This window comes from Chaetura pelagica, unplaced genomic scaffold (genome assembly GCF_000747805.2).
Source record: "Chaetura pelagica isolate M959 unplaced genomic scaffold, ChaPel_1.0 scaffold379, whole genome shotgun sequence".
NCBI classification, from domain to species: domain Eukaryota; kingdom Metazoa; phylum Chordata; class Aves; order Apodiformes; family Apodidae; genus Chaetura; species Chaetura pelagica.
Window position 1 is genome coordinate 119,458 of NW_009954412.1, and position 11,480 is coordinate 130,937.

The window sequence follows — 11,480 nt, forward strand, 5'->3', positions numbered from 1 at the left end:
GGGGACCCCCCGGTGTGGGATCACTGGTGGTTGGAGCCTGTGCAGAGCCCTGGGGCTTCCTCTCAGTGCCAGGAGCCAGGGACCAGCCACCAGCCTCCCCATCCCTCCCAGCCCTGCAGCAGCTTGTGGCTTTTTCCGGTGGCAGAGACACTGGGGAGCTGGTGGTGACACCACCCGTGTCCCACCAGCACAGCCTTTGCTCACCATCCCCATGGGATGGGTGAGATTCAAACACTCCTGTGGCCCCTTTTCTTTGTGCCCTTCCAGGCCTGCCATCTCCTTGGAGGCCAAGCCAAAGGCAAGCTGCCCGGAATGAAGGTCTTCCTTCTGTTCCTTCTCTCCCCCCTCCAAGGTAGGTTGCCCAAACTGCATCCTGCCTCTGTCTGGTGGGCCGGGTTTGGGCTGCTAGAAGTATTTGTCACCCCAAAAAACTAGCTGGGGGCACCAAGGGGTGTTTCAGCCATGGCTTCCACAGAGACAAAACATCTAATGGGCCGATGTGCCCCTTGTGGGGTCTCTAGGGCAGGATGGTCCTTTCCAGAGAAAGGAGATGCCCTGGGGATGGAAAGCTCCTCTGTTGGTGGTGACACCTGGGCAAGGGTGGCACCAAGAGATGGGGTGTCCTGCCATCCCAGGAGCCTTGGCTCCCCAGCAAACCCTCCCAGCACAGCCATGGGGATGTTGGGGAGGTGGCCAGTGCCATGCAGCCCATCCAGGATGGGCTGGGACTTGGGATGTCTGGGGCAGGGACCCGGTGTGTCGCGGGTCGCGGTGCTCCCACCCCTCTGGCTGACCCAGCCTCTCCGTGCCCTTGTGCGACGCAGGGGTGGGATCCAGCAGCCGCTGGGACCATGACTTCAGCTTCTGCGGGGACCGGAATCAGACCCAGGACAGCTCTGTCATCTATGAGCACGGCCCGGCCACCATCTCTATCGAGAACACAGCCCAGGCGCTGATAATCAAAAGGCCCTTTTCACCGAGCAGGAGGAACTCTTACTACAAGTACATCTTGCCCTCGGCCTTGGGCAGGTACCGCTTCTGCATCTACTGGTTCCAGGCCAACAGGACCCTGCAACTGGCCTATGGGAAGCAGAGCTTCGTCCTGGGTGGAAACCCTGCCAGAAGCATCCCCCAAGGCAAGGAGAGCCAGGAGACCAGAAGAACCAGCAGCCCGATCTTCAATGTCTCCTACACCTCAACGGGTGGGAAGAACACCTCCCTTGACAGCACATCTCAGTACTTCTTCCCTGGTAAAGGCACCTCAACATTAATGAAATTAATTTCATCACAAGCTTGTCCAAGCCATAAGCAGGGGTGGTGGCCTGGTGTATGCTAATGTGAAGACACATCTGAAGGGCAGTGGAATGGGGTGTAGGTTTGCTTGAAGCAGCCCAGAGGCCTCTCTCCTCTTACCCAGGCTCCCTACAAATGAGATTTTCAAAAGTGGTTTGCCCCTAAAATCCTGGGATGCCTCGGCAGAGGTCTCTGAGGGCCCTGTCCATGCTGCCTCAGCAGCATGGTCCCCATGGCCTCAGTAGAAGCTGAGCTGTGGGCAGCAGGGAAGCCCTCTGGGTTGGGATCTCATCAGCTCCCCAGGCTTGGAGTCACCACGAAGCCCTCGGCTTTCTGCTCCCATCAGGGCCGTGCCCAGTTGGTTTGAGGCACAGGGAAGCCGGTGCATCTTACAGCATTTCCTTCTGTGCCCCCGACAGCGTCTCCTGAGAACCTGCCTGTCTGGGATCAGGATGTGGAGGAGCAGCTCACCACCTTGGACAGCCTCATTGCCCATCCCTTGGAGCCAGAAGCCAGGGACCAGTGGGTGTTTCGGCGGTGAGTTCCTGGCTTTGTGCCGTTCCCACTGCTTCCAGTGCCATTGCTGCTGCCTCCAGTGCCATTCCCACTACATCCCACTCACTGCACCCCTTCCCTGGCAGCAAACTTGGGGAGCTGGAGAAGACACTGGCCAAGGTGGAGCTTGAAGGGCAGAACCAGACCTTCGGGAAGGGCACTGTGCAAGCCACCGTCCTGAGGGTCCAGCCCACTCCAGCTCCCCAGCACCTGGCCTTTGCTTCCCAAAGAGAGGTGGGTACTGGGCAGCCTACCCTGGTGGGCTTGGCCCCTCTGGTGTCCTCTCCCAAGCTCTCTCCTGATGATTCTCTCCTTGCAGAAAGGTGGAGATGGTTTCGCTGTGGACCTGCCTAGCAGCCTGTTCATGATGGCAAAGGAGAGGGAGGACATGGTGGAGCACAGGGTGCTCCTTATGGACATCAACAGCCAGACCATGTTCCAGGTAATGCCCATGTGTGTGACATGGTGGGGTGCCTTTAAGGTCCCTTTCAACCCAAATCAGTCTGGGATTCTGTGAGTTAGAAGCTTGAAGGGGAAGGAGGCACAGGACCTCCTCCTTGGGGACTCTCACCCACATCAGACTCAGCAGCTCTCCCTTCCCACCCTGCCATCGCCTCCTCTTCTCCCACAGGATGAAAACAGCAGCCACATCCTGGGTGACAAGGTGGTTGGAATCTCCCTGGTGGACACAGTGGTGGCCAACCTCTCTGATCCAGTGGTCCTCACTTTCTTCCACCGCCAGCTGCCGGTAGGTGCGGAACCAGCCTCATCAGTCCTGGTCACACAGGAATGGAGGGGCAAGGAGGGCAGAGGCCATGTCACAATCCATCAGGTCCTTGCCCTTGGCTGGTCTATAGAGGGTCTGCTTTGCCTTCTGGGGTTGTATCATGATCATGGCTTCACAATGTGCACTGGTTGTGGTGCCTGCACCTGTCCAGGAAATGTTGCTTTGCAGATGTGTCACCTCCAGCCTGATCTCCAGTCCCTCAGCTCATTCATGGCCCTGTCAGGTGCCTGCTCAAAGCTCAACCCCTGGTTTGAAAAAGGGGACCTGGGAGGAGGCATCTGCTCCACCAGCCGCCAAGAGAATGGTCCCACCTGCAGCCCACTCCCATGATAGGGGACTGTTTGTCTCCTGAGACCATCTCACCTCCTGCCCCACCTTCTCCCCTGTCATATGTGCTGGCTGGGCCACAGACCCACAGCTCCATCCTGATGGGGGCCTGTACTTCTGTCATTGCAGAGGAATGTGACCCCACTGTGTGTCTTCTGGCAGGAGGACACCACTGGTGAGTGCTGCTGCACTTGGCTGTGAAGCCACATTCTGCCTTGGCTCCTTTGCAGGGCCCCACAGCTGCACCAAGCTGAGGGTACACCTGCTCTGCTCCTCCCTCCCTTGCTCCAGCTCCACACTCCTTTCCCGTGGGGCTGCATTCCAGTTTTCCCTCAGTAGCTAACCTGGGAGCTGTGTCCCTCTCTAGGGGTGGGTGCTCTCTGAGCCGGTGTGCTTGGCATGGGACAAACTGGGACCTCCACTTTTGACCTTCCTCCCTGGCCTGAACACTTTCCCTGAAGATCAATGAACCTGAGGCAGATGTTCCTGCTGCTCACCAGACATTCTCCCTTTCTTGTGCACAGGCAGTTTGGGGAGCTGGGACACCTATGGCTGTGTGACAGCACCGGGAAGCAGCTGGACGGACTGCAGGTGCAACCACCTCACCTACTTTGCCGTGCTAATGGTGGGTACCACCTTCCCACAGCTCTCTGCATTGTCCCCATCAGCTGAGCTTTCTCACCATGTCTTGTTCCTCCTCCTCAGGTGTCCTCCCCAGAGATCACTTATGTACACAGGGACTACCTGAGCATCATAACCTACATTGGCTGCCTGATCTCAGCTTTGGCATCCATTTGCACCATCCTCTTCCTCTACTTCAGGTACAGTCTGACAGGTGACCCCATGCTCCCCATCTGTGTCCTGACCATTGCCACTGCACCTGGGTGAGTGCAAGGTCTCCAAATGCAGTTGGTGGCATGGTGAAGGAGACATGCTTGAAGAAAGCCAAGTTCTCTCCAGAAACCACCCCCTTGGTCATTTCTCCAGCATGATGCTTGAAAACATTGGTTGTTTTCAATTATTTGGGAAAATTACCTTGGTTGTTGTTGATCTGGCAAGCAGAAGCCTGCAAAGATCTTTTCAAGGCCCCAGTGGAGAACATGAGTGTCTTCTCCTGAGTCATGTCACTGACCCGACGTGGATGATTCAGAGCTGAAATGATGTCACTCCCAACCCCTCATGGCCTAGACCTGACACCGGGTCAGCTGCAGGGACCTGAGTTTGCCCCTGTAACAGGTGGTCCCACCCCTGGGGTTAGGTTCTCAGCCCAACATCACTAGAGTCTCCTGGCTCTTCTGATGGGGGCAAGTTGCCCCAGCTGGAGCTGTAGGGTGCTGTGCGTCAACTGAGGATGTTGGCCAGGCATGGCAGTGAGGTCTCTCCTCACTTCTCCAGAAGCAAGCAGCGAGACCAGATCACGAGCATGCACATCCACATGAATCTGCTGGGCGCCATCTTCCTCCTGGATGTCACCTTCCTCATCTCTGAGCACCTGGCTTCCAGCAGCAGTGAGGCAATCTGCAGAGCTGGGGGGGTGTTCCTGCACTTTTCCCTCCTCAGCTGCCTCACCTGGATGGGCATTGAGGGCTACAATCTCTACCGGCTTGTGGTCGAAGTCTTCAATGCCTACCATGACCACTTCCTCCTCAAGCTCTGCCTGGTGGGCTGGGGTAAGCATGGAGGGGGCAGAAGGCACAGGCACAGGTGAGGTGGAGAGGCACCCAAGTAGGTCTTAGTGCCTGGATAGGGATGGAGATGTAGCTGTAGGGGAGCATATATGTGAGAGAAGAGGGGGCTCTCTGTCAAGAGACTTGGTGGAGAAGGAGACTCAGTAGGGAGATCTCATGACCTTTTGTGATCTAAAATTCCACAGCCCTGGGAGGTGCCCAGCTGGGGTCAGCAGAGCACAGCTCACTCCCGGGCTCATGGCAAGTGTCCTTGTTGGGTACTTCATCCTCAGTAGCCCCTTGGGAGGGAGGATCTTGGTTTGTATGGGGAGAAAGGGGCAACCGGTCCTTCCAAAAGGTCTGAGGGCCAGGGAGTAGGACAGCCACTTGACTCTGTTCTTGCCACCCAGGACTTCCCTTCCTCTGTGTGTCACTGATCCTCCTGGCGAGCTGGACAAACTATGGCCCTTTCTCCATTCCTGTCTATGAATCCATTGGTGGCAAATCCACCAATGCAACCATGTAAGTAGTGGGAAATGGGTTCCCTGGTCTTAGATAAAGTCAACTGGCTAAACCTTCACTGTGTCCTACAAACTTTCCTTAGCCCACTGGTGGCTTCTCTGGGTTTTTGTGCAGGGTGGGGGATCCCACCTCCCTGTTTGACTAAGTGGGGTCTGGGTTTGTTCCACAGCTTTGTGCTTCCACCAACCCCTCCAACTCCTGTCCCTGTGGGATGACACAGCATAACCCTCTGCTCTTTCTCCTCCCTCTAGATGCTGGATCACGAGCCCCCTGATCCATAACATTGTGAACCTGGGATTCTTCAGCCTGGTATTCCTCTTTAACTCAGTCATGCTGGGAGCCATGGTCCGGGAGATCCTCCGGCAGAACAAGAAAGGCCACAAGCTCAAGCACGTCCTAGCTCTCTTTGGGCTGAGCATCCTACTGGGCATCCCCTGGGCATTGGTCTTCTTCTCCTTCACCTCTGGAGTTTTCCGCCTCGTTTCTCTCTATATCTTTACCATTGTCAACTCCCTGCAAGGTGAGCCTGGGATGCTGGGCTCCTCCATAGGGAATCAGGGCACTCATGGGGGTGGAGCGGTGATGGGATATGAGAGGAGCCATCTCTGGCAGGCTTGCTTGTGACTGCTGTTGGTCCTTAGAGGGTGTTCATCCACCCTTCCTGCCCTTGAGGCATCGGGCTCTGCTCCCAGGGGACAAGCAATAGGATAGAACATCCTCAAGTTGTGCCAGGGGAGGTTTAGCTTGGATATTGGGAACAATTTATTCCCCAAAGGGCTGTCAGGCCCTGGCCCAGGCTGCCCAGGGCAGGGGTGGAGTCCCCATCCCTGGAGGGGTTTCAAAGCCATGTAGATGTGGTGCTGAGGGACATGGGGTGGCCTTGGCAGAGCTGGGTTAATGGTTGGACTTGATGGTCTTAAAGGTCTTTTAAAGTGTTCAAGGCCAGGTTGGAGCAACCTGATCTAGTGGAAGGTGTCCCTGCCCATGGGAGGTTGGGTGATGATCTTTACAGTCCCTTCCAAGCCAAACCATTCCATCATTCAATGACTGAATGAGTCAGTGATCAAATGAGTCAATGATTCAATGATTCTTTTCCAACCTAAACGACTTGGTGATTCTTCCCTCCTCTCCCAGGTTTCCTCATCTTCCTCTGGTACTGGACCATGGTGCTGCAGGCCAGAAAGCCCTCTGACTCGCAGAGCAACTCCGACAGTGTCAAACTGCAGCCCAACAGCAGCCAGGGCTGAGCCCTGGGGTGGCTGTGGGAGGGTCTGATGCTGTCACTTTGCTCCCACACGTGTTGTGCTGCTGGAAGCCCAGGGAACCACAGCAGACCTGGCCACCCCAGGCCACCCCAGCCTCTCACCTCTGCTGGACTGTTCCCCAGTTTCCCCCTCTCCAGTGCCCCATGGGGCAGCAGCGTGTCCGTCACCTTGGTACACTTGGGGCAGGAGGGTGGGAAGCTCATCCGGGCAGCAAGGGCTGTCCGAGAGAGTGGGATGGGCAGGGACAGGGTCCCTGGAGCCTCTGGGTGTCCCCTCTGATGCTCTGAGACTGGGCATGGTGGGTGGGAAAGGCCGCATCTTCAGTCGTGGTGAGTGGTCACCAAGAGGGTCCTTCCCCAGTGACGACAGGATCACTCTGCCCCAGCAACCCCTCCAGCTGCTGAAATAATCTATTTTTGTTATTTTGTTGGATGTATATTTTTGGTTGTTGTAGAAGTGGGATGAGCACCCGCACACCAGCCTATGTCCATTAAAAGCTGATCCTGCTCAGAGTGCACTGGCTTCTCTGCTGGGCTTTCTGATGGGGTCCATCCCTTGGCCAGGGTTGTCCCATCCCTGGGGCAGCACCCAGTGCTTTCTCATCCTGGGACCAGTAACAGGGCTCCCTGCATCCCAGCACCGTGGGGTCACCTGCTGCCTGCAAGGGCACAGGGGTGATGCGTGGGGACTGCGAGGCCTGGAAGGTGGCCCTGGTGGCAGTGAGGCTCTTCTGCCTGCTGGGAGCCACCTGGGCCCTGTGGTTCCTTACCCATGGCACCCCCCTGCTCTACTTCTTCACCTTATCCTCAGCTCCCTCCAAGGTCAGGGCCAGCTCTGAGATGGGCTCCCTAGCATGGGGTGGGGAAGATGTAGGAAGCAGGAACCAGCCTGGCTGTGGGTTGACCAGGGGTCCCAAGGCACCAGCATCTTCCCAGCACAGCCATGCCCATCCCTTTGGCAGGACATGTCAAGTGGCAGGGCCCTGCCACCAGCGTGGAGCTGGTCACAGCTCCCAACTATGTCACCTCCATCGGGAGTGGCTTTCCTCTAGGGACGCCATTCCTTAGCAGAGGAACGTAGACATGATGCACCCAGGGGATGTCCCAAATAGCTCGTCTGAACTGTGGGGAGACCCTCCTGCAGGATCAGGAGTGAGCTAGAGGGACTCCCTGGAAGTGGCAGGGAAGTGCCAGCAGCATCCCTGTGTGACACTTCCCACCATGTCCTGCTGGTGCTGCTGAGTGTCTGCCTTCCTGCCTGCCTCAGGAGTCTTCATATTCATCTGGCTGGTTGTCCTCTACTACCTGAAGACAAAGGAGATCACTCGCTCCCTCTCCCACATCATCAGATACAACAAAACCACCACAGTCTCCCACAGCCTGCTGGTCCAGCCTCCCTCCTGCCTGCACACACACCTGCTTAGCACGAGCTCCCATCCACATGGATGCAGCTTCCCCACGGGGCCCGAGGGCTCAGTTCACTGTGCCTCAGTTTACTCTTTGGTGGGCAATATCCACCTTATCAGTGCTCTTTGCTTTGGCTCTTTTGTTCCCAGTGACCTGCCTTGGGCAAAGAGCAAGGATCCTTGGGCAAGGATGTCTCATGCCTTTGGCCAAAGTCCCTCTAGGCTGCAGCTGCCCATGGACTCGAAGTGCTCCTGATTTCCTTCGCCAGGGGCTCTTATGGGGACAAGGAGGGAACTGACCACCTTCAGCCAGGATGGAGCCATCCCACTCTTCAGTAGAGATGGCCTTTGGTGCTGGGCCAGCCCAGTGGTGAGTTTTCCTGCTCTTGGAGGTGAGAGGACTGATTTGCTCCAGCCCCAATTTAGGAGGTTCAGGGCTGGGAATCAGCAAAAAAAGAGAAATCCCACAAGCTTCTTTGCAACACATCCTCTCTCAACAGACCAGGGCCAAGACCTTTGGGCAAGGATCTGCTGGACAACCCTCATGAGAAACACCTAGCAACAATTTCCACGAGGACATGGAGCTTCAGCTGACTGTCCCCAAGCAGCCCCCTTGCTGGGAGAACCCTCTTCTCCTCACTGGTTCTTGATGTTAAATTTCTGCCCGATGTCTGAGCACTTAGGGTTTAGTCTTTACTGCTTCCTGTATTGGTTGTTCTTGGCTTTAGATCAGGGATGGGCAAAAATCTTGCTGGCCATTTGTCATGAGTGAAAGGAGAAACTCTATGGGCAGGTGTACACACAGACACACAAACAGAAACACACACTGACACAAACACAGACATACAGACACACATACACGCAAAAACACAGTGGCCCTTTTTCTGCTAATGATGCTTTCACAACCCACAGAACTAGCAAAGTCCAGCTCTGGTGGGCAAGTTCCTAGTGTAGGTACCTCCAGCTTCCCACACACCCTGGGGATTGTCTGGGGAGGAGGAAAGCCCAAGGAAGGACCTTCCCAACCCTCTCCTGCGCTCCAGAGTTCTGGATATTTGTTATCTACAAATGAGGTTGTTTAGCAATGCATCGATCCCCTGCTCTACACAGGGGGATCTACCGCTGCCCAAACCAACCACCTGCTCAGGGCGAGGAAGACTCTGAGCAAACCCCCTGGTTATGCCCTCTGCTCCATGCAACCCCCAGGCCAAGCCCAGAGGCAGGATGTGCTACAGCTGGATCCCACCAGAGCTCAGCAGCCAGAGCTGCTCTTGTACCCCAGCTTTCCTGGGTACACGTCTCAAGTCTAGGGAGTGCAGGCCAAGAGGATCAGAAGGTCCTTGAGGTGCTACAAAGAACACAACCCCTCCGATACAACTCATCCTTGAATCACACTTTGCATCCAACCATCCCAAGAAACCCCTGCAAAGACACAGTCCAGAGCCTCTCTGCTGCTACCACGTTTATTTGCAGCCAGCCGTTCCCTACCCCGCTCGCCGCTGTAGAGACACACACTTTTTCACAGCACGCTAAATTCCTGTTGCAGACAAGTGCTCCTGTTCAGTGGGATGATTTCAGGCTTGAATCAGCCTAAGTGAGACAACATTCATCCAACTGAACGGACAGTGTTACAAGGATGCAGCCATTAAGGAGAAAGGTTGGTTACACGTTCGGGTCCCCTGAGCTGGCACTGAGTCCTGACATGACATCTCCTTGCCAGGGGCAGATTCAGGGAGGTCATCTCCTGAGATGGGTAGGAGCTGCCAGAGCTGGGGGTGCTCCAAGGCCCTGAGGGACTTGCAGGACTCGGCACCTCAACAGGGGCTCCCTTAGCTCAGCATTCATGGTCTCTGAGCTGTGCTGCAGGTGGGCTCACCCCTGGCCCTGCTGCTGGACTCCCTGGGTTGCTCTCGGGGCTCAAAGCAGCCTTGCTGGGCTGACAGGGGGAGGTCCAGCCCTCATTGCCCAGGATGCAGCACCCACAGCCTCCTGGCCTTGGTCCCAAGGGACAAGCCCTGGCTCAGCCCAACCTGTGACTGGGTTGGAGCCCCGGGCCCAGAGCTAACCCCTCTGTGCTGGTCTGGCCACTGGAGCACACTCTGTGTGGCCATGATACCTGAAAGACTCCATTCTTGTGAGCAGGGCAGTGGTTTGAGGAGGCTTTCTAACAACCTGGCATTGCCCAGACAGTACCAAGGGTCTGTGACCTGCTCCTGCCCTCCATGGAGGGACATACCTACCCCCTGGGTCCTGTGGGTCAGTCCTGGAATGGTGGGTCTCTGCTCCCAAGGAAGGATCAGCCAGCAGATGGATGGGCCCATAGGAGACAATCTTATTGTAGTCATCTGCCAGTTCCCGCCTGGTCCTTGAGTGCCCGGGGCATTGCTGCCAACAAAGCCAAGGAAGGATGTTGGGACCAGAGGACAAGGGAGAAACCTGCTCTGGGATAAGGAGCTGTCCCGGTGGTCTCCTCTGGCAGGGGCACAGTTGAGGCTGTAGCCAAGACCCCAGAGAATGGGAGGAGCTGGCTCCTGGTGGCCCTTAACCTGCTCCTCCCCTAGTTCAAGCATCAACTTCTCTTCCTGCAAGTTCCCAGCAGAGAGAGAGGGAAGAGGGAAAGGAGCTCTCTAGTGGATTCACGCTCTTACAGATCAAGGTGCTGGGGTGAGCTCCTGCTATGGGGAGGTATTTATTGTGCTGAGGCACCCAAAACCAGAGCACAGTGCCTTCTCCAGGGCATGGTGCAGACCATGGCAGAGCTCACCTTGGCACAGGGCTCCAGGCTGCCAGGAAGACAGAGCCGGACACGGCAGTGCAGGAACAGCTCGGGGTAACCAGCAAACTGAAACATCTGGAAGCTGAACTTGGCAGAAGTGCTTTCTCCAACAGCATTCAAGAATGTCACTGTCTCATCCTGGGGACACCTGGGACATGGTGGCCGAGTCAGCAGGTGACAAACAAGCAGGGCATCCCAGCCTGGGTCAACACACAGGGACTGGATGGAGCCCCCATGCTGTGCTGACCAGGACTATTCCTGTCTCGGTGCTGATGGGGCTGCCTTTCCTTGGCACCCTGCACTGTGCCCAGCTCAGGGACAAGCTGCCACCAGCACAGAAGCTGGCTCGTGTCTTGCTCTGTGGGGCCGCAGCTGCTCTCCAGGGGTGGAATGAGCCTGGTTGTGGTTCCTGCCTCCCAGAAATGCACATTAGTGGCTTTAGCATGGCTGTAGCTGCCCCTAAGGCAAGGTCTTCAGCAGAGACCTCTCTGCACACCCCAGCAAGGCCTCCCCTCCTGGGCTTCTCCTCCCCAGCTGGCAAGGAGAGATAATAGAGGGAAGGCAGTATTGTTGGCCGCAGAGCAGGATCAGGAGAGGGGACTTGGTTCAGTGTGCTTAGGGGGCTCATCTGTGGGGCTGTTCCACTTGTTCAATGATGGTGTCCGGCATAGGTTCCAGCTCCCTCCCAGCAACCTGTCCTTCAAACCCAGCAGAGAAGTGACTGTGCTTAAGGTGCAAGGAGATCAGATGCGTCAGGGACGCTCCACTCACCCCTTCTCAATGAGCTCGTGCTTCACATCCTGATAGGGATCTGCACTTGGTGTGGCCCAGCAGTCCTCAATGCTCAGCAGAAAGTATTTGAGCTGGTTCTGCCCTTCTAGCT

The 11,480-nt window shown here is 56.3% G+C and overlaps 2 protein-coding genes across 2 annotated transcripts in view; one reads left to right on the forward strand and one right to left on the reverse strand.

The window, feature by feature from the left end:
- The first annotated feature begins 312 nt into the window (after positions 1–312).
- Positions 313–8,415, forward strand: LOC104394751 (G-protein coupled receptor 56-like). Its single transcript, XM_010004386.1, is given in 18 exon segments — positions 313–352; positions 825–1,250; positions 1,713–1,830; positions 1,935–2,082; positions 2,168–2,290; positions 2,480–2,596; positions 3,092–3,137; positions 3,487–3,587; positions 3,668–3,783; positions 4,358–4,632; positions 5,040–5,151; positions 5,403–5,671; positions 6,286–6,393; positions 7,089–7,193; positions 7,196–7,247; positions 7,528–7,567; positions 7,683–7,783; positions 8,322–8,415. Coding segments are annotated over 18 exon segments (2,391 nt in total).
- Positions 8,416–9,050: 635 nt separating this feature from the next.
- The window catches only part of LOC104394752 (uromodulin-like), a 7,197-nt gene continuing 4,767 nt past the window's right edge, over positions 9,051–11,480 (reverse strand). The window contains 4 exon segments of the mRNA XM_010004387.1: positions 9,051–9,127; positions 10,062–10,206; positions 10,586–10,745; positions 11,369–11,480. The exon segment at positions 11,369–11,480 is cut by the window's right edge and continues 1 nt beyond it. Coding sequence (XP_010002689.1) covers positions 9,051–9,127; positions 10,062–10,206; positions 10,586–10,745; positions 11,369–11,480 — 494 coding nt within the window.